This window comes from Artemia franciscana, chromosome 17 (genome assembly GCF_032884065.1).
Source record: "Artemia franciscana chromosome 17, ASM3288406v1, whole genome shotgun sequence".
Taxonomy (NCBI): Eukaryota; Metazoa; Arthropoda; class Branchiopoda; order Anostraca; family Artemiidae; genus Artemia; species Artemia franciscana.
Window position 1 is genome coordinate 42,964,082 of NC_088879.1, and position 23,556 is coordinate 42,987,637.

The 23,556-nt window shown below is 34.1% G+C and overlaps 1 protein-coding gene across 2 annotated transcripts in view; it reads left to right on the plus strand.

Annotated features, from left to right (window-relative positions):
• Positions 1 to 23,556, plus strand: part of LOC136038269 (insulin-like peptide receptor) — a 258,331-nt gene that overhangs the window by 197,853 nt on the left and 36,922 nt on the right. For both annotated transcript variants that reach the window (XM_065721386.1, XM_065721387.1), the window contains exons 12-16: positions 4,865 to 5,057; positions 7,458 to 7,669; positions 9,938 to 10,117; positions 15,086 to 15,272; positions 18,235 to 18,425. In XM_065721386.1, the coding sequence (XP_065577458.1) occupies positions 4,865 to 5,057; positions 7,458 to 7,669; positions 9,938 to 10,117; positions 15,086 to 15,272; positions 18,235 to 18,425 (963 nt within the window). The remainder of the gene's footprint in view (positions 1 to 4,864; positions 5,058 to 7,457; positions 7,670 to 9,937; positions 10,118 to 15,085; positions 15,273 to 18,234; positions 18,426 to 23,556) is intronic.

A 23,556-nucleotide genomic window follows, 5' to 3' on the forward strand; every position in this document is an offset into this window, starting at 1 on the left:
AATAATTGAAACTAAAAATAAGGAACTATATGTAGTTAAAAGAGGTTGAAACGACTTAAAACTTACGTTATAAAAAGGACGGTATATAGGCTAACCGTATATCTTTCCGCAAATTTAAACTTCAGTATTCGTTTAGTCAGTTTATCAATTCTGTTTTATTTTTAGCATCTTTTTTTAGTTACTATTAAATTTTATCCCATCGTCGTGTATCTGTTTCTTTAAGTAGATGTATAGGTGTGATAAAATGGCAGAATTTGCGTGCTGTTAAGTTTCCAACACTAATGTAATTTTTTAAGATTTGTAGATGAGATACAATGTACTTTTATTGTTTTTTTATGACCTTACTTTTCCTGTCTGGTGTACATAAATTTTACGATTTTTTTTTTTTATTTATTTATTTTTTTTTTTGCTGTTGCTAACGGCAAAAATTTAGGAGAGTAGAGTACAAAATGTTGGGAATTCCCTGACGAGTTGCAAAAAAAGGAAAGTGTTGGGTATGTTGAACAACGGGTATTGACCCTTCCATGGTGGAAAGGGTTTGTGGATACAATAAAAGTTATTGATTATTGAAAAGGATAAAAAGGATACATGGTGAAATTAGGAAAAAAATTGGGAATTCAGTTTTTAATAAAAAGGGCTCCATATGCAGTTGTGCAGTTTTTTTTTTAGTAGAGGGTGCTGAATTAAAAAAAAAGAATAATCCTTTAATAAAATTTAATTATAAAAAGTGAAAGATCAGGTAAATAATGTATTGCACCATATAATATATTGTATCTTAGGAATTTGTGACTTTCCTTTGAAATTGTCATTTGGGAATTAGCAAAGATGTTGATATTTAAATTTTTACCGACGATAAGCCTTTTCAAATTTAATTAATTATGTTAGTTTGTTTATATTCAACGTGGTAACACTGACAAAATGCGGTGCTAAAATGCGGTGCTGTCCTAAAATCTTATAAATTTAAAACCAACGATAAAAAACAGGAAATCTTGGTTTTGAAGTAATGAATTGACCTAAGGTGAGTCCAGAAGGGAGCAATAATATTTTATTTTGATGCCTTTGAGATTTAAAAGTGATTGAGTAGGTTAGAATGGAGTTGGCAATAGTAGGCTATGTCGAGTAGGCTATAATGGCTATAACGGAGTTTTACAATCAGTGATGACTTTTTTATTCGAAATTTAATTTTTGTAGAGATGCTTTGTGACTGGGTTGGTGGGACTCGTAATCTTCGGATTCCAAATACGACTTGCGTAATTGTTGCCGCTTTTTTTCTAAACTAGAAATCTTTTGGCTATTTTTGGAGATGACACATGACGAAGTGTCGATTCAGCAATAAGTGTTATAAATCTTCATGTTAGTCATGAAATTTCTCTAAACCAAAAACCAAGGGAGTCGAAACCAACTTAGAACCCTTTGAACCTGGGAAGTTGTTAAACCCCCAAGTTCTCATAAGGACTCCTACAAGTGTTGCTATTTTTTAGATTTTTTGTCATTTTTGATGGGTTTCGGATCCATTCGTACTTAAAATTTTTATGCTAGGCAAGAAATATCTCTAAACCTACTAATCTCTAATAATGGAGTTATTCCAGCCCAAATATTCTTGTATTTACACATCTAGAATTGCAATCATTTCCGTTTTTGTTGATCGGATATTTGAAATTGCGAATCTGTAATAGTTTAGACACAAATCGGGGCTATATATTTACACATTAGGGGGGTGTGGCTAAAGCATGTTATATATTAAATACGTAAACTAACCATTGCTGTATTTAATATATGCTATGCTCCCCCCCCCCCTAATGTGCAGATATATAATAACTCCATAACGGTAAGTTTGCGGTAGTTTTGCAAGAGAGAAAAGATGTTCAAAAAGTCAAAATGCATCTATTAACAATAGTTTCATGACCCAAAATAATTGTTCCGGTCAACACTGACCGGGGCCACTCCCTCTCGGAATTGCAAAATGTTTACAATTTTTCGTTTAAATTGTTTTTTTTTGCTCGTTGCGCTTTGCATTATTGTCAATATGCACCCCCGAGAGTCTCGCCCTCTTGAACTAACTTGCTGTGTATGGGGCTGCTATCTCATAGGTGATATTTTTTTCAAAATTTAAGGTTCTTCATTTCATTAAATGACCGGAAATGTCATTGAAAAGATAATACCAGAGACGCATGTCTTGCCTTTGTTTAGGCTGATATTTGCGTGTTTTGTTCCATTTATTACGAATGGCGTTTTCAAAATGAACGGTGATATAGTTTAACTTTGATATAATGATATAATTTAAAATGAAAGCTGATATAATAAAATGAAAATTTACTATGCTTCATGCCGCACTATTTATATTTAATAATTTAACGAGCAAATTGTAAATGGTCTGACAAGGATAGCCTACTCAAAACAAAGGGGAAGATGCTTTAATCCGAGGGGTTGTGAACTAATCTCTTTTATATAAACAGGGGTGACGGGGAATCCAGGCTCTCTGGTGTGGGGGTCATTTCCATATAAATTTCAGCCAATAAAAATAATATAAGAAAAAAAAAAAAATAACATCTCCACCTGCCACTGACTTTAGGTGCGCATATGCAAAAGTGTAAAATAGGGTTGAAGACTCAGATGTGCATAAAGCCTCAGACCAAGTTTGGCTGAAGTAATTAAAAGGATGGCGTACACCATTTTTGTAACTTTTCAGGAGAGCCAAAAAACGGAAAATTGTTTGTTGGCTGTGGTTGCTCTGGAGAATGAGGCTAATGGAGATAAAAGGAACATATTCTAAATCAACTTTTTATTTTCTTTTCAGTGGTACAAATTAAATTCAAGTGTATCGAGCGAATTCAAAATTATTCCATTTTATGGAGTATATCTCCTTTTTCCTTGACAAAAAAGTAGACAAAGCCAGGTCCGCATGCTATAGCTCCATAAGATAGTCCTCTTCTGTCATTCTGAATTGCAACAAGACCTGATAATTTAGAAGATTCTGAATGGCAACCCTTAATGGTGTATTTCTGTTTATATTCGTATCGGTGCGAGATAGGGCTATTCTGACTGCGCCATTCGATTCCTCGTGCTTAGTTTATCCACAACATATACATAATTCATTTTCGACGGAAATGACACATGTCACCCTTTTAATTATCGCACCCGAGTTATATATAAACCTCATAAATTTATCCTGCAACTCATTAATTAACTTAATAATACTTTTTTTTGTCAGGGGGAATTCCCCGATTTTTATGCAAATAACAAATTCTTTATATTGAATTTGGAATGTTTTTATGGCTGGGACGTGATAAATAGGAAATTTATTACCCAATCGAGTTTTTCTTTTTCTTGCATGTTGTAGAGATAATATTTTTTATGCAAAGGCATCCAGAAATAGAAGTGTGGACCCTTGTCTTATTTGACATGTAATATCAGGAACTAGAAACTTTTAACAAAAACCGGTTTTTTCTCCAAGGTGGAAGGAACAGTGAAATTTTTCTAATCTATAATAATTAATCAGGATTCTTTTTAATTCTCTTTTCTTTAGAAGGGGAAAAAATTCAGAAAGAATAGAATAATCACAGAATGGTGAGCAAAGGTCAACGTACCAACGCATTGGCTAATGCATGTTTGTTATGTTTTCCTCTCTTAGGAACAATCTTAGCGTATCCTTATTATGGATCCCTTTTTTTGAGACTAAATTCATAGTGCAAGTCCGCTTTAAACTTAGGGCCACTTTTCATCCACTTACCTATGTTTCCCTCTAGAGCTGTTTCTGTTGGACTTCCTTTTAAAGAAACCAGCAGACAGGTTTTCAGGGATAATTTGTTTGGGAAGCTGTCCCAAATGGAGGTGTAGCATTTTATGAACCTCTTCTTCAAGAAAGAATGAGATTTTTTTTAATGACAAAATTCATGATGCCAGTCCCCTATAGCCTTAGGGCCTGATATGCCACTTTTCATCCACTTATCTATATTTTCCTTTTGCGCTGTGTTCGTTGGACTTTCTTTTAAAGGAACCAGCAGACAGGTTTTCAGGTATAACTTATTTGGGAAGCTACCCCATATGGAAGTGTAGTATTTTGTGAACCTCTTCTTCAAAAAAGAATTATATTTTTTTATGACAAAATTCGTGATGCCAGTCCCCTAGAGCCTTAGGGCCTGATATGCCACTTTTCATCCACCTATCTATGTTCCCCTTTTGCGTTGTGTTGGTTGGGCTTTCTTTTAAAAGAACCAGCAGACAAGTTTTCAGGGATAACTTGTATGGGAAACTATCCCAAATGGAGGTTCAGCATATTATGAAATCTCTTCTTCAAGAACAAATGAGATTTTTCTTTTTTTTTTCTTTTTTATTATAAAATTCATGGTGCCAGGCCGCTAAAAACTTAGGGCCCCCTATGCCACAGATTCAACCATTTACTTAAGTTTTTTTCTCCCTAGAGTTCTGCCTGTTTCATTTTAAAAGAACCAACAAACAGGTTTTCAGGGATAACCTATCTCGGAAACTGTCCCAAGTGGAGGTATAATATCTTACAAATTGCCTCTTTTTTTGCCTCTTAAAGAAACCAAAAGAATTGTTTTCAGGGATAACTTTTTTAGAAAACTATCTCAAATGGAGGTTGAGCATCTTACGCAACTTCTTCTTCGAGAACCCAGATTGTGATTTTTTTTTTTCTTTATGACTAAATTCATGGTATCAAGACGCTGTAAACTTAGGGCCTGATACGTCACTTTTTATCTCTTCCTTTTAAAGCAATCAACAGATGAGTTTTTAGGGACGAACCCCTAAAAAATGGTCTCTCTAAATAGTCTCTTTTTGAGAGACCATTTTAAACGATCGTTTGGAAGTTTTATCTATTAATGACACTAGATGATTATTTTAGGTCACAATGAAGAATTGGTCATTAATATCGAACAAATAAGCGAATATTTAGTTCATTTTCGGATTAAGAATTTTAGAAAATATGCCCGTGTGCCTGATCATCGCCAGCTGCTTGGGTATGAGTACCACTACAGGGAAACCCCTTCTCAGAACTTGTCTATATTTGGAGGCAGAGATGCTTGCGGTAATGATGGGTAAGTAAATTGTCTGATAATACCTTTTAAACGTGTTTGACCTTATTTTAAATCCTAGGGGGCAGGGGGGGGGTGACAGGCACGTAAGCCGGATTTTTTTTTTTTTCGATCAAGGAGCAGTAACCAAAAAAATAGTTTGATAATTTTAATGAAGTGCCAAGAAATTCGGGAAATTTTCGGAATTCTTTGGGGGATTGTAATTACTTTACATTACCTTACTGCGGGACCAGACTTGGTCGCCTTACTGGGCATCCGGAAGATTTTGTATGGCTAACTCATTTCTCACAGTCTTGCTCCAGTTCTTCAGAAAGCCGGAGCCTGCAGCTCTCCCACTTTCTGCCAAACTTTTGAAATCCGTCAATGGCATCGAGGTCGTTTTTGACAGTTACCCACCAATTCATCAATTAACCGCCAAGACGTTTGTGCCTGTCTGACCGAGGATCAGCTAGAACTACTTGCTCTATGAAACGGTCATCATGAAGCGGTCTTCACAGGACCAGGGTTGCCACCCCTGGTAATTTTATCATTAAATCAGCACATGTATCAGTTGATTATTGAAGAAAATCACTAAGTCAAGCAAACGATCTATAAATCTAGTGATTTTTTCTTTACTGGGTGGCAACCCTGCTCAAAACATGACGAAGTCAACGCAGTGTCGAAGAATGTATTTTGAAATGATTTGTTTATTATTGTTTTTTCTAGAGAATCGGTTTAATCATCAGGGACTGAAACTGTCAACCAGCAAACCCATCTTTTTCAAATAAAGCTCTGGCTTTTGAATATTTACAGAAAACAGCCAGGTTTCCAACAGTGTAAAAACCATGTCAGATTTGGCCTAAGATTCCATGTTTCTGAGTTAAAACCCTCTCCCAAGTAAAAAATTCTAGCGGTCATGTAAATTATCTTTAAAAAAGAATAATTCGCTATTATAATGAACTACCAGTTAAATTAACTATGATGAGTCAAAAGGACATTTTGTAATTAATGATTATTTGAAGGGCTCATCTCGTAAATGAAAGGGCTGGAATGACAAAATCATTTTCTAGGCTACTTTTTTTCAAAAGTGGACTTTTCTGAACTAATCTTTGAGGGAATAGCTGAAGGATTCCCTCCTCTTCTTTAATCATGCTTCTTTACAATTTCAAATTACGATTTAAAACGCTATTTTGTAAGTCTGAAATTCCCGAATATCTCATTCTCGTAGCAATAAAATAAAATCGAGAAGAGACGAAAAGCAAGTAGGAAAAAAAATAGAAACAGGACAAAATAGCTTTCATAAAAAAAGAAACAGAACAGGAAATAAAAAATAGGTCATCTGTTTCTGTTCTGTTTCGGTTTTTTGTATGAGCAGAACAGAAACAGGTACTTTGAAGACAGAACAGGAACAGTACCCATGCTTAATCAGTACCACGGTTTTGCTAATTTTCTTCAAACTAAAGCATTTACATACATGTTTGTTTGAGCTTCGTGTTTCTACTTTAAGTCGTTTTGTAAGAATTTTTTGTGTGAATTTTTTTCCTTTTTATTATGCTTGATATTAACTGACAACTTTGAAAGAAGTTATATCGTTTTTTGGTCAATAATACAACTGGTAAAAATATAAACTCTAGTTTTTGAGATATCAAGAAGGACATATTTTAGCTAAAAATGAGACGTTTTTGCAGGACTTGCACGATGTGAGTCTTACACCTTTGTCTGTATAATTTGATTTTTTTATCCCAATCTTGAACTGATGAAATTATTCAATTTTGAATTGAGGGAGATCTAGGGTTTTTTTGTTTCTTTTTATTTTATTCTAATTTTTTGATGAAAGTGGTATCAACGCTTAAAGGTATGAAAACTTGAAAATGGTATTGATGTTTCGATTCTTAAACATATAACAGGCCATCAATGTTTTTTTTTTTTTTTTTCAAAAAATAAAAATAAATTCAAATCCTTAAATAATTAGAAGTCCTTCAGCAAAAATTGTCAAGCTAAACAAACAACGCACAGATCACATAAACAAGTTGTATGCCCACACTTCTTCATACTTGCATACGGGTCTAACCCCTAGCGGGCTGGGGAATCAGATCATTTTTATAGGGAAGGGTCAAAACTATGAGAAGATATAACGTTTGGGCTAATATTTCCCAGTTTTTTCATGGGATTTCTTTCGACAAATAAGAGGGCGAGCAGTGTCTCCCCTCTCCGTATCTTGCCCTGTGTACATGTATACTTTTTTTTTTTAATAATCCACTCTATTATTCCTTATTTACCAAACGGAGCGTCATTTCATATTTTCTTCTTTTCTCGTTTTTATTCGCTGAATTTTTACCCCATATGGGAGTTTTTATAACGTTTTATTATTGTTATTATTATTATTATTGTTATTAATACTAACAATAACTCTTATTTTTATAGATGGAATACTGGTGAGATTAAGCCCGGTTCAGACATAGACGCTGATTGGGATTATGGATTAATATCTCATTTAAAGCCGTTCACACTTTACGGAATGTATTTTAACACACTAATGGTTCCAGATGAGTCATATTTCACCCGAGATTATTTGAATGACACACAATCGTCTGGCGCCACAAGTCAAATCCTTTATTTTAGAACTGCTTCTGGAGGTAAGGTTCAAGTTCAATGGGGTTTATTATCCTCAATCACTACCTTTTAAACATTATACGTAGCATGGTCACTGCTCCTACTCTCAGAAACAACCTTACCTCTCATTTATTCCATCATAAATACCAATTATCCTCCTGTCCTTTGCCCCCGGAGGAAACACCCACCATGATATTAAAATAATTAAAGTTTTTATCTAATAATATTCTATACATTGTATATATTTTTTAACAATATTTAACTAATCCTCTCCAGTGCTAATAAATGATTTTTTCTCTTCTTTTAAATGACGTGAGGGAGCTCCTACCTGTCAGTTCTTCTGGGAACAGGTTCAATGACCTTGTACAAGTTATATTAGAAGCAAAATCTGATCGTATAGTCGGGGTGAAGGGCGTTTGCAGGTTTGAGGATAACCGGGTATTTACATTAGGTTGGTCCCAGATTGATCGAAATAATGTTTTAAATGCAGATGGGAGTTCACCTGCTAGAAACATGAACGACGTTTTCTCTAGTGGTAGGCGAAACAGTAGAGGACTTTTTCCAAACGGGGTAGCGTAAACGCCAGTGATGACTTGTCAGGTCGAGTTCAGGGACGAATAGTGCTTTCGAGTATCCCTTAGACACCCGGATGTAATCTGTAAAAGGAAACAACAAATACTTATTCGACAACTTGTCAAATGAAACGCTATTGGTAAATAGCCGAGTGACGCGTAATATAACACTTATCGCTTAGTTGCAACACTAATTACTCGTACTCCACTGTAAACGTAGGTTAGTTACATACTCCTGAAGCTGTGCCACATTTCGCAATTACTATTCTTTTGTTCTCTGCGTAATGTTTGCCAGATTTTTCTTTTCATTTTTAAAACGATTAAATTTTTTCCCCATTTTTTACTGGCCAATGAGACTTGGGAGGGGGGGGGGGGGTAGTGAAATGTAATATTGTATGTGTATTTCATGATGAATAAACCTTATCTTAAAAAATTGAATTTTTGTTTGTATTTGACGTTACTTATCCCCAGTTATCCTGTATTTTCCAGGGTTAACAGGTGTAAAATATCCGCTAAATAACCAAGACCATTTCAAGTAAAAATCTTACTAACCTCAGATGTCATGTACTCTTTGTGAATCGCTAAGGATAAGTAGTCTGGGAGTGCTCAAACGCACTAGAGGTGTCAGACGGTAATTGGGTTGCAGGAGTTACAAAAACCATTTGGTTTTATCCTTCAACATTGCTGTTAACCTACTATTCGGGTTTGGCATGCCTGTACACTGAGTTTTGGTGGGGGGGGGGTGTTGATTCCTTGCTTGAAATCGGTCTTAAGAATCCTCACTAGAAAATTGGACAATTAACTTTAAAATGTACTTTGCGATTTAAACCTCTCCCCTGGGGAGCTTCCTTTACTCCCTTTTTAAGGGTAATACCTTAGTCTCTTCTGTAATACTTCCGACTAGCAGTGTTGTCACTTGATACTAATTTTAGTTGTGATGAACGAAAAGTAGGGCGTTGTTCGAACGGGATTGAAAAATCCCCAGAAAAGATTTAAAGGGAGTAAAAATTGCACTTGAGGGAGAAAAGCATAAGACTCTGAAGGGAAGGGATTCGGATGGAGGATGGGTGTGCGTAGCTGTAGTGGCCTCGAGTGGTGTAGCACTGCACTATAATTTTTCAGTAGTATTAGTAATACTACTACTGTAGCAATAAATACCCATAGCCCCTCTCACCGCCTCGAATTTTTAAATGCTCCTGAAATCTCTTTAATTATCCTTTCATTGTTTCAGACATCTTATCGAAATCATGAATTCACACCCCCCCCCCCCGCTTCACCACTAAAAAAAGCACCGACAACCAGATAATGTCAACTTACGTAAAATGGATATCATTTTTTTGGTACTTGTTAAATAAAGGAAACCCATCCAAGAAGTGAAGTTAGGTTAATCCTAATGAGATATAACCCTCATATAACCTTTAGTATATATAATAATATAGTTTGGGCTGTATATTTGCATATTAGGGGTGGGGGTGTTAAAGTATTTGGATAGCGCCCTTGACCTAGTTCCCATTTCTCCTATTGTGCAAATATATAGCCCAAATCATACAAGGCCAATGCATTCTCTCACCAATCATTTGTCTTTGTTCCTATTTGTTCCGGTATGAAACCGGTTTTCCGAAATCTAATCTAAGTGTGTTTGTTTTAAAAAAACAACAACCAGATAGTGTGAACATGCCTAAAATGGATATATTGTTTTATGTTGAGTCTTTATTTCAGAGCCGAATCCACCTTTAGCACTCAACGTTGTCGCCAATACATCGTCAGATATTTATATTACATGGAAAGTGCCACCTATACCAAACGCTAACATAACTTTCTACTACGTGCATGTGGAAATCAATCGGGATGATGGGTACCAACTTGCTGAAAGGAATTACTGTGAACGAAAACTTGAAGGTGGGTACTTTTCTCTGGCATTAAGAGCACGTTCCATAGGGGCTTAAGCTTCCCTGGAGATTTAGAATATGTTGGCCTGGAACTGGGAATTAGAAACTTGATTAGAATTAGAATAAGTAACTCTGATTTAAACTTGAAGCTAGCGTACAAATCATTTTAAAAATTGCGCAAAGGTATCTTATTCTGTAAGTATTTTTGCTGTTCTGACTAGTTTTTAAAATTTAATAGGGACCTAGTAAAAAAAAAAAAAATAATAATAATAATAAAACACTTAACATAATTCTTTGTGCGATGGTATACGCTTGGGGCTAGGACAAAAACAGTCATTTAAACAGATTATTTGCACATGTCTCTTGAAGTGTGAAAAATGGTACGTATATAACACAGATGCAAAAAAAAAAAAAAGTACATAAAAATAATATAAACAAATGTTAATTTTTACTTTTATTTATTGTTTAACTTTTGTTTTGAAGCAACAGATCGTCCCATTTGATCTTAGCGAGTATGTAATGTGTTCCGCCCCATTGCAAACGTAATACTAGGGGAAAATTCTGACCTAACTACACGTGTTGGGGGTACATGAATGATTTTGTGTACATTTATACCTATTTTTCGGTTTTGATTTATGTCGACTCCTTTAAAGCAATACTTAAAATGGGAGTTTCCCCGTGCCTTAAACTGTGCTTATATATTGATTTTACATCCCCCGCTCCCCAGGCCCATCCCTGTTTGTCATGTAAAAAGTAAGAGAAAACGCAACTGAAATTCAAGTTCCAAACTTTAAATTTAAAAATTTAAATTTAGCCGACTTTTCAATATTGCCCTGCTAACTCAGGTGGTCAATCAAAAAATCGCTCCCATTTCGTCTGCAGCACTTAAACGTGACACCTGTTTCTATGCGATTTTTTTTCTTATCTTCGGATAATGTAAACCCTGTCTATATAATAAAAAGCTCTTATCTGACAATTCTGTCTAGACCAGTGGCTCCCGGAACTTTTTAGGATTTAATGCATAACAGTTCCTATAAAAATGGAACTGTTATGCAGCAAAATTCTGGCAATTCTGTCTAGACCAGTGGCTCCCGGAACTTTTTAGGATTTAATACATAACAGTTCCTATAAAAATGGAACTGTTATGCAGCAAAATTCTGGCAATTCTGTCTAGACCAGTGGCTCCCGGAACTTTTTAGGATTTAATGCATAACAGTTCCTATAAAAATGAAACTGTTATGCAGCAAAATTCTGGCAATTCTGTCTAGACCAGTGGCTCCCGGAACTTTTTAGGATTTAATACATAACAGTTCCTATAAAAATGGAACTGTTATGCAGCAAAATTCTGGCAATTCTGTCTAGACCAGTGGCTCCCGGAACTTTTTAGGATTTAATGCATAACAGTTCCTATAAAAATGGAACTGTTATGCAGCAAAATTCTGGCAATTCTGTCTAGACCAGTGGCTCCCGGAACTTTTTAGGATTTAATGCATAACAGTTCCTATAAAAATGGAACTGTTATGCAGCAAAATTCTGGCAATTCTGTCTAGACCAGTGGCTCCCGGAACTTTTTAGGATTTAATACATAACAGTTCCTATAAAAATGGAACTGTTATGCAGCAAAATTCTGGCAATTCTGTCTAGACCAGTGGCTCCCGGAACTTTTTAGGATTTAATGCATAACAGTTCCTATAAAAATGGAACTGTTATGCAGCAAAATTCTGGCAATTCTGTCTAGACCAGTGGCTCCCGGAACTTTTTAGGATTTAATACATAACAGTTCCTATAAAAATGGAACTGTTATGCAGCAAAATTCTGGCAATTCTGTCTAGACCAGTGGCTCCCGGAACTTTTTAGGATTTAATGCATAACAGTTCCTATAAAAATGGAACTGTTATGCAGCAAAATTCTGGCAATTCTGTCTAGACCAGTGGCTCCCGGAACTTTTTAGGATTTAATGCATAACAGTTCCTATAAAAATGGAAGTGCCATGGAGCAAAATTTTTGAAAATGGAAAAAAATGACTGAACTTTTTTTGAAATTCAAAATTATTTCATGAAAATTTATAGTACCATATACGCAAGACGTATAAAGGAACTGTTTAAGGAACTGTTGTATAAAGGAACAAGACAAGCCTTGTGTATATATAGATTATTATTTATAAAAAAAAAAAAAAATGACCGATTTTTTTGAAAGTAAACATTTATATATAATCAGGGTCGTATCCAGGATTCTTTTCGCGGAAGGGGGTACAAAAGACTTTTGGGGGGATTCCCAAAACGCTTCTAAAATTTGTTTATATTCTTTTTTTACGTTTTATACGAGTCGACAAAAATGCTGGGGGGTGAGTGGGGGTTCAACCCCTCTAACCCCCCTGGTACGGCCTTGATATGATCAAACTAAGTCTTTCAGGTTCGCCCAATTGGGTAAACTTCATACTTCGGGTAGAACTACACCAAAATTCGGGCTCATGCTCAACTCTTTTGGGTTGCACCTAAGGGAAGGAGTAAATGAACACTTCACCGCGACACGTGTTTTTATGCGAATTTTTCTTTCTTATTTTTAGATAACATAAACTTCCGACTACATAAAATAAAAAGCTCCTATATGACAACTCTGTCTAGAACAGGGTTCTCAAATTTTTTGAATTTTTTGCGTGGAAGTCGCTTTAAAAATAGGTTTTGATGGCTGGTGAACCCTTTCATTAAAATCGAAATTAAATTATTTTATTGTTTTGGGGGGTGCCATATATCCAAAGCGTGACACTGCGTGTATATATCGAAGATTGCCGTTAATAAAACCATTTTTGATAAATAATTTTTATTGAATTTTTATGGAGATAATAAAAATATTTACATATCAACAAATTAAATCTTTCGGGGCCATTCAAGCACCAACGTTTAAATGATAAATAAAACGTTGTTTAAAATCATTTAAATAATTAAATGAACATTAATGTTCATCTAAATGAACGTTAAATGATGTAGAATAAAGAGAAATAAGCAAACCAACGGTTTCTGTTAAATACCTCAAAATTTACTATACAAAGCCACAAAACAATAAAAATATTTAAACGCAACATGACTTAAAACTTAAGTTAACTTGACCACTCAACTTAACGCTTAAAAGGAATACTTAAACATGACACCTTTTTTGTGATTTTTTCTTTCTTAATCCTGAATAACATAAACCCCTGACTACGTAAAATAAAAAGCTTCTGTGACAACTGTGACTATAGGGGTTCTCAAACTTAAAAAGAAATTCTTTTAAGGAGATTCGATTCGTCTAAGATCATTTTGCTAGCCTTTGCGTCGGCTGATCTTTTCAAAGATAAGGGCCTTTTAGTAAATTCTCCCACAGGACTCACCACCATCAAGATTTATTGAGAATATGGGGTTTGACTTTGAAATTTGAATTAATTGTGTCGTCCCTTGTGTCGCCAATGTTTTTAATCAAAGCGGGTAGCTCAATAGGGAATTCCTAAAGCTGCCAAATTGCTTAGATGGTATTTTCAATGAGCTGATTATTACAGTTTTTTCTATCTGGTATGCTAAAAAAAGTTTTTGAGATTGCCCTTTCCTGAACTTAAAAAAGAAAATTCTACTCCATTTAATCTAAAAAAAAAAACGAAATTCACACTCTCCAATGATGTAAGTTTCATTAAAACAGAACATCTCTATCTCCAGCCAAAAACTGGAGAATTTAAATGGCTTTTCTAAAATTTCTGGGAAAGTAGGTGTCGGCTTTTAGTTTTCTGTCGTTTATTCGGATCTCTTATCCGAGATCCACAAGTTCTGCCAAAACGTTAAACTTTTTCTCCATAGGTTAAAGGCTTATGAAACGCTTATGGTTATGAACGCTTAAACGTAACAACTGTTCTGATGCGATTTTTTCTTTCTTATTTTCTGATAATGTAAACCCTGGTTACAACCAATATATATATATATATATATATATATATATATATATATATATATATATATATATATATATATATATATATATATATATATATATATATATATATATATATATATATATATATATATATAAACTTATCTACCATTACTGTCTAGACCAGCATTTCTCTAACTTTTTATAATTTTGTGCATGGCAGTCCCTTTGAAAATAGTTTTTGGAGGCTGGTGAATCTTTTTATTAAAAACTAATTATTTTTTGGGGGTGGAGGGGTTATAGAACCCAAGACGTGGCACTGTGTGTATATATCGTGGATTGTTGTGATTAAAACATTTTTTGACAAATAATTCTTTATTGATTTTTCGGAAAAAAGTACAAATACCATTTATATATAAACAAATTGAATCTTTCGGGCTCAAGCAAGTAAAAACGGTATAACGTAAGTGAATTAAGCAAAGTTATGGTTTCCATTGAGTATCTTTAAATTCCCTAAGCATAGCCAGAAACAATGCAAAGTAATAATTAGTACAAAATAAGATAGTCATTAGATATAATACTAGTATAATAAAATGCACTGGTATAATACCTATGCAGTGGATAATAACCTACTTACCATACTCACAATATTGGGCCTTAACAAACCAATAAATTAATCAAACTTGCAGAAAATCAAGTATCCTCAATAAACAAATTATAGTTGTATATAAAATAGTCTTTGGTTCATTTTTGTTCTAAATTCATCAAAGTCTCTTTAAATTCATGTTTTATGTTCTGAGTTATACTATCATAACTATTCTAGTTATACTATTCTAAGTTAAAACTTTACTGGGAGGTAATTGTCTGCATAAGTTATGAGCTCGGCTGTGTTTTCACCAGTGCAACGTCATAACAGCAGTGGTCAGCACCTTTACTCTAAGCCTTGCACCTCAAAATTTATCATTTCCTTAAATAGCAGTTTTGAAATAATAATTTATTTTTAAACTGACAACAATTTTGAGAATAACTAAAATGAAACTTTTTTCATAATTAAACTTATCATTTATTCCTTTATTATTTTCAGCTTCAGTACCATCAGAGAAGAAACCTCCAGTTGAGGGGAATGTGGTAACCCGGTCAGGGGAACAATGTTGCTCATGTGTCAGTTCAGGGAGGCAGTTAAACCTCCGAGAAGAGGAGGGTAGCCAAAAGGATTCAATTGATTTTGAAAACGACTTACATAACAGTGTCTACGTTAAACGGGACGATAGGTGATTATATTATATTTATTATATTATATTTCTTATATAATTATATTATATTTTATATTATTATTATATTTCAATTTATTATTATCATTATTAATGTTTTATAATTTACTTTTGTATAATTGTTCGTGTGCCATTTCACAGAGGTAGTTAAGCCTTCGAGAAGGGATGGTAGCCAAAAGGCTTGAGTGGATTCCAACGACTTACATAAGGGTGTTCATGTGAAGGGGTAAAATAAGAAAATAAAGTGTTAATGTTAAGGGGACAATAAGACAGTATCTCAATACACTATTTTTGTAGTTCATTTTTGCATAATTATTTTTGTGTTAATTCAAAGAGGTAGTTAGTTTTCTAATAAGAGGAGGCTAGTTAAAAGGCTTGAGTTGATTAAAATGACTTGTATATGAGTGTTTATGGTAAGGGGGACGATAAGTCAGTATCTCAATACATTATTTTTATGGCTGATTTAGAGGATAGTAGTCAAAAGGCTTAAGTTGATTAAAACAACTTACTTATGGATGTTCAGGTGAAGGCGGAAAATAAGTCAGTATCTCAATACGCTATTTTTATAGTTGGTTTTTGCATAGTTGTATTTGTGTTAATTCAGAGAGATAGTTAATTTTCTGATAATAGAAGGGTAGTCAAAAGCCTAAAGTTGTCTAAAATGACTTATATAAGAGTGTTTATGTTAAGGGGGACGATAAGTCGGTATCTCAATATAATATTTTTATGGCTGATTTAGAGGATAGTAGTCAAAAGGCTTGAGTTGATTAAAACAACTTACTTAAGGATGTTCATGTGAAGGGGGAAAATAATTCAGTATTTCAATACGCTATTTTTGTAGTTGATTTTTGCATAATTATTTTGTGTTAATTCAGAGAGGTAGTTAATTTTCTGATCATAGAAAGGCAATCAAAAGCCTTGATTTGTCTAAAATGACTTGTATAAGAATGTTCACGTTAAGGGGGACGATATGTCAGCGTCTCAATATACTATTTTGTGGCTGATTGTTGTATAATTACTTTTGTGTTAATTCAGGGAGGTAGTTAATCCTCTGAGAAGACGAGGGTAGTCAAAAGGGCTGAGTTGATTAAAACGACTTGAATTTTCTTGAGGCTATTCAACATCCTAAAAACATTTTTGGAACCTCAGTGTCGGCTGGCAGTATCAAAGACAAATCGCTTTTTAGAGGATTTTTCAAGCACTACTGGCAACTCCAAAAGCTTCCAAATTACTCAAATGATATGTCCTTAAAGATGTTTAAAAGTTTATAGGGGACCTTGAATATGTAACAGTTTGAATAGCAAACGAGGTGTTATCTTAAAATAAAGAACATAACTGATGTTAGAACATAACAGTATAATAACGAACATAACGGATGTTATAAAGAACATAACAGATGTTATCTTAAAATAAAGAACATAATTAATAAAGAACATAAAATAAAGAACATAACTTTCACTAACTGTTAAGCAACATTCAATTTACCTTCAGTGTAAATAATACGTCCATCTCGGCAAGATTTTTAATTAAAGTGGTTAGTAGAATGGGGAACTTCCAAAGCTATCAAATTGCTCAAATGATATTTCCTTTAAGCTGTTGTGTATCATTTTCCTAGCAGGTTTAGGAACTGCTGTAGGCTAGGGACTGCTAGAACATTTTTAGGGACTGCCGTTTCCAGAACACAGAAGAAAATTCTGCTCCTTTTAACCTTAAAACAAAAATCACACTTTCTAAAAATATAAGTTTCATCTAGTCTGAATGTCACTCTGTGGTATACACGGGGAGAAGGTAAATGGTTTTTCTAAGACTAGTAGAATAGACTAGTATATTTCTATCATCTATTTGGATATTTTATCCAAGTTCTAGAGGTTACGGCAAGACCTCCTAATCAATTCTAAATGGTTTAGTCACAGAAACCGAAGTCTTTACAATGTAAGAGATAGGGTACTTCTTTAAGATACTACATAGCCTCAAAGACACTGATTTGAATCGTTAAAATTATCTACGTTCTTTTGGCTTCTAGCCAACTGAATGGGAATTAACTTACAATTTTCATCTCGAAAGTAAAACAGTTCAAAATAGGGATGATACCTTTTTATTGACAGTGAATAGATATAAAATTATTTAACTGGATATTTCGAACACATATACAGTTTTCATCATCAGCAGTAAAACTGTAATCATCAGCAGTAAAATCAGAATTTTACTGCTGATGATGAGCACTGTATATGTGTTCGAAATATCCAGTTAAATAATTTTATATCTATTCACTGTCAATAAAAAGGTATCATCCCTATTTTAAACTGTTTTTCTTTCGTCATGGAAAGGCAGTGTGGTCTTCGAAGTTAATTTTCATCTATTTCCCCTCAAATTTTTTATTTATAATTTTCGATTTATAACCTTTATATACTGCTTTTTCAATCCTTTTCCCCACAATTAAGTAGATAGGTTCGCATTACATAACTACCGTAGTTAGTATTCAACAGTGTGAGATACACATTTCTAGGAACCCAAATTTCGCTTGAAGCTTCAAAATTCAGATTTGGTCGCACAAACCGAAATGTTTATCGTGGAGGAGATAGGGTGATTCTTTAAGGTTCAACATAGCCTCAAAAACACTGAGTTTGAATCGTTCAAATTATCTATGTTTTTTGGCTTCTAGCCAAATGATTGGGAATTAACTCACCATTTTCATGTATTTCCCCTCAGATTTTTGTCTAATTTTTCCCGAATTATTCTTCTGAAGCTTTTTTTTCTAGCCATTTCTTTGTTCGATTGGGAATTAGTTGGCAATTATATTTTATTTCCTCCAGTTTTTCGCTAAATTTTTCCTTAATTCTTTTTTTCTATGATTTATTATGTTCAGGATTCAGAAACTTTCTAGGTTGGTGTTGAGCAGGTTTCTCTTACTCATTCTTTGAGCTTAATTGCAACACCTTACTATTTTCCTTTTCCTTTTAAGGGATGAATGTGATGAAACTGATGAACTGCCAACACAACGAGCTAGACGAGCCTTGCACCGATATAGACGAGAAGTAAATGAACTCCCTTTAGAGCTACCGGAGCTTCCCGATTTTAGTCGTTTTGGTGGCAGCACCAAACAGAATTGGGTTCCACCCGCTATAGATGCTACTACTAGCACAACTGACTTAGGTATTACTTGTTTTCTCTATTCTTTGGAGGAAAGGTATGATAGTATTGGACAAATAAGTATTGGACAATATATATATATATATATATATATCTATATATATAAAAATAAGTTGTCTGTCTGTCTGTGGATGTGTGGATGGATGTGTCAGGTGACGTCACCTGAAAAAACTGGATCAGGTGACGTCAAAACTGAAAAAACTAAAAAAAGGCAAAAACTACAAAAAAAACTAAAAACTAATAAAAAAAATAAAAAAGCTAAAAAACTAAAAAAACTATAAAGGTAAAAACCAATAAAAAACTAAAAAAAAAACTGAAAAAACTAAAAAAGGCCAAAAACTACAAAAAAAAACTAAAAACTAATAAAAAAAGTAAAAAAGCTAAAAAACTAAAAAAACTAAAAAAAAACTAAAAAAGGTAAAAAACTAAAAAAAATAAAAAATAAAAAAAAACTAAAAAAAAGGAAAAAACTGAAAAATAAGCTAAAATAAAGGTAAAAACCAATAAAAAACTAAAAAAAAAAAAGGAAAAAACTAATAAATGACGACACTCAAAGAGAAAGCGACCAGGACAAAAGGAATGTTCGATTAGCAATCAACAAAGCACAGGGACACAGGGAGTATAAATGACGACCAGGACATAAGTAAAAAAAAAAACTATCTATATATATAAAAATAAGTTGTCTGTGGATCGTGGATCAGGTGACGTCACCTGAAAAAACTGGATCAGGTGACGTCAAAACTGAAAAAACTAAAAAAAGGCAAAAACTACAAAAAAAACTAAAAACTAATAAAAAAAATAAAAAAGCTAAAAAACTAAAAAAACTAAAAAAAGGCAAAAACTACAAAAAAAACTAAAAACTAATAAAAAAGCTAAAAAACTAAAAAAACTAAAAAAAAGGCAAAAACTGCAAAAAAAACTAAAAACTAATAAAAAAAATAAAAAAGCTAAAAAACTAAAAAAACTAAAAAAAGGTAAAAAACTAAAAAAACTAAAAACTAAAAAAAAACTAAAAAAGGTAAAAACTAAAAGAACTAAAAAAGAAAAAAATAAATGACGACACTCAAAGAGAAAGCGACCAGGACAAAAGGAATGTTCGATTAGCAATCAACAAAGCACCGGGACACAGGGAGTATAAATGACGACCAGGACACAAGTAAAAAAAAAAATTAACAAAACTAAAAAGAAGGTAAAAACTACAAAAAAACTAAAAAGAAAAAAAAACTAAAAACTAATAAAAAAACTAAAAAATCTAAAAATCTAAATAAACTAAAAAAGAAAAAAAAAGGAAAAAAATAAAGGAGAAAAACAAAACTAAAAAACGAATGTATATACAGACCGGTACACCGGGATACAAATGACGACCCGGGACACAGGGAATATAAATGACGACCGGGACACAGGGACACAACTACAACGGGGACACCGGGGGAAACAGGGGGATGTAAATGACGACCGGGACACCGGGACAGGGAATGGTCGATTAGCAATCACCATCAACAAAGCTCAAGGGCAATCATTAGAATCATGAGGTATAGATCTGAATACAGATTGTTTTCCCATGGACCATTATATGTTGCATGTTCAAGAGTCGGTAAACCTGACAATCTATTTATATGCAAAGACAATGGGACAGCAAAGAATGTTGTATATTCGCAAGTTTTACGTAGTTAAAACCATATATATATATATATATCTATATTCACAGGTGGGACATAGGGACACAACTACAATGGCGCGTAACTATTATGGCGCGTAACGACTTACGCGCGCGGGGGGGCTTGGGGGGGGCGCGAAGCGCCCCCACCAACTAGGTGTTGGGGTGGCGCGAAGCGCCACCCCAACAGCTAGTATATATATATATATATATATATATATATATATATATATATATATAATATATATATATATATATATATATATATATATATATATATATATATATATATATATACATAAATGTTATATATACATATAATTGTGGGAGAGGGAACTTGGAACTTGTATGGTTGTTAAATTACTATTGGAAAAAAGCAAATCAACTTTGGAAAAAAAAAATCAGAAGAAAAGACATTTAGATTTTGTATCACTAAAACTATCATCTCATCTCATTAGGATAAAATGAAACATCTCAAGTCATTAAAATGTCTCATTAACTAGTTAAAAAGTGTTCATTTCGTAAATGTATTGTAATCTCCGTGTTTTGTAGTTTTTCTCTGGGTTTTATTTCTGACAACCATGAATAAAAAATATAGGCTGAGTTTATTGTTTATGAGTTCAATATAAATTACCCCGGCCAAGCTAATGTTGAAAGGTGTTTTAATTGTCGCCAAAATTTACCATAAAGCCCTGTCTTAATTGGAAAAAAAATTCGTAATTATGGCGGGGTAGACCCAACAGGATCGAGGTTTAGGGCTAAAAGGCCAATGCCTCCACACCCCGGGTGGCTGAGCAGGATTTTAAATCCAGTGTTTTGTCCACTCAGTTAAGCATGCTTTTAAATAATGATAACAATAGGTGTCTTTTAATTTGTTGAATAGTGTGAACAAGGCCGTATCCAGGATTTTCGGGGGGGGGGGGGGTACAAGAAACTTAAAACGCATGATCTTTTTTTATATATGTATACATATAATTGTGGGAGAGGGAATTTGTATCCTAAGGTTAAAGTACTATTGGAAAAAAGTAAATCAACTTTGAAAAAAAAATCAGAAGAAAAGACATTTAGATTTTTTGTATCATTAAAACTATCGTCTCATCTCATTAAGATCAAATGAAACATCTCAAGTCATTAAAATGTCTTGAAAAACTAGTTAAAAAGTGTTCATTTCATAAATTTATCGTAACTCCGTTTTATCTGGGTTTTATTTCTGGATTTTCGGGGGGGGGGACAAAAGACTTAAACGCATGAAATTTTTTTCATATTCATTTTTGTTACGTTTTACGAGTCGGACAAACGTTTTCCCTTGTGGAGGTGTCAAACCTCCTACCTTCTCTTTCTGGATATGGCCTTGAGTGCGAATAAGGCGATTAGTGCTAATGCTAAATAGGAATAGTGACCTATATTCTTATTTATCTTAGTATAGAAGCTATAACCGATGAAGGAAACCTACTGAGTCTGCACCTAGTTTTAGAAAACTTGGCAAGTCAACAATTCATGCAACTACAGAACTTGCGGAATGGAACGTAGGCAATTTTTCACAAAATTTATATTGTGACATCCTAATCGTCTTTAAATTTACTAGTAAGGAGTAACAAATACAAGGAGGTTGGGGTCGCTTCTAAATATCTTATACATGAATTAAGACAAGGTGAAATCTTTTCTCCACAATTTATGTACAAGCTGTCTAAGATGTTGAATCCTTATGACTGTTATTATACCGATGAAGACGGGGCTTGAGAAGCCTCTCATTGAGAGTCTCTCAATGAAGCCTCTTAAAGCCTCTCGTGGACATGATAGACATTTTGTGCGTTTAATTTTAATTCTAGTTTACAGAATAAGCGACAGATCAAGTCGTTTTTGACGAAAGAAAAAAATGGTCTGAAATATTTGAATTTTCATCATATTCATCAAAATTTGTTCTCTTATGTACATTTTTTGATATATTAGCTTTTGAAATAGATTAATAAAAGACGTTTCACTTCAAGAAATAAATCTATTGCGAAAATCTGTCGTTCAACAGAAATGGCACTAATTTTATTAGATGACACCTTGTGATGAGACATTTGAAATTCTTGCGAATACCGCACCTTCTTTGTCAACAAAAATATGCAATTAAAGTCCTAGTTGTCTCTTTTCAACACTAAATCAATCGAAGGTCAAGCTGCGAGAATTTGAGGAGCTCCTGCGGTTATTGGTGAAGGTGTTGGAAATGAGGGTTTTGGCATGGAGAAATTAGGTATGTGAAACAGAGCAAAATTTAAACATGGGAATGATAAATTGATTGCCCTCACCTTACCACCTTCAACCAGAGTGCAGTGGAGTTGCAGCAGAGGTAGAATTCCCCGGATATTTTGAAATTTTAAGGAAGGTGTGCTAAATGCTTTCCAGAGGAATATCTAGGGATAGTCTTAGGTTGACTGAAGTTCACAGAGGAACTTTCTAGGGATAGTCTTTGATTGTCTGAAATATCCCTGATATTTTGAAAGACTGAGGGGGTTTTGTTAAATGCTTTTCAGAGGAATATCTAGGGATAGTCTTAGGTTGACTGAAATTTACAGACGTATTATCTAGAGATAATCTTAGATTGACAGAAATTTTTCTGATATATTGAAAGACTAAAGGGGTTTTGTCAAATGCTTTTCGGAGGGATTGTCTTGGGATAGTCTTACTTACTCAGTTGACTGAACGTGCACCAAACGTGACCTCAATTTTTATGCTTATAATGAAAGAAAGGTTAACATGGTTAGGACAAGTCTAAAGGTGAAGTTTGACAGATTGCCAAAGGTCGTCGTTCTTGGCCGTCTATCTAGGGTCAAACGAAGAGCGGGTCTTTCCGTATTTGGTGGGAAGAGGTCATAGGGAAAGTATTAATGTATAACTTCATGGAAGGTGGTAAATTGAGAAGCTTTGAATAGGTTGGGGCGAAGGAGGAGCGTCCGTCGCTGTTGGGCTTTGGTAGCTTGGTGTTGCAGTAATTTGTTTGTAGTAGTCCCTCAATTGGACTCACACTCTTTACTCACCGAACTGAGGAAAAACAAAAATATAAAGGGAAATTTACTTGTCTCTTTGTCATCCCATATATAATAGTGAAAATAAAACAGAAGAGAAGTCAATAGATAACAAGTTGTGCAAATGCAACACCAGGTACCCCACCTAGCTCAACCGTAGAAAACAGTCAACAAAGATGGCCTTCCTGTCCAATCTGCCGGCCTTGGATGAAAGATGGCTGTCTAAATTCCAGTAGTATTCATTACTAAATCGACGCTTAGTGATGAGCATATTTAAGGTGAAGTTCAAGAATATTTGAAATATGTAGTGCATAGTATATACTATATTATTTCACCCATCGCCGAGTATGGATGCCCGCTATATGCCATGTGCTGTAGTGGTTGACACCCCCTTCCAAGATCCAGAGTAGGGCTAATAGGGCAGGTTGTGGTTCCCCATGACTCTCTGATCTGTTAGTGAGGGTTT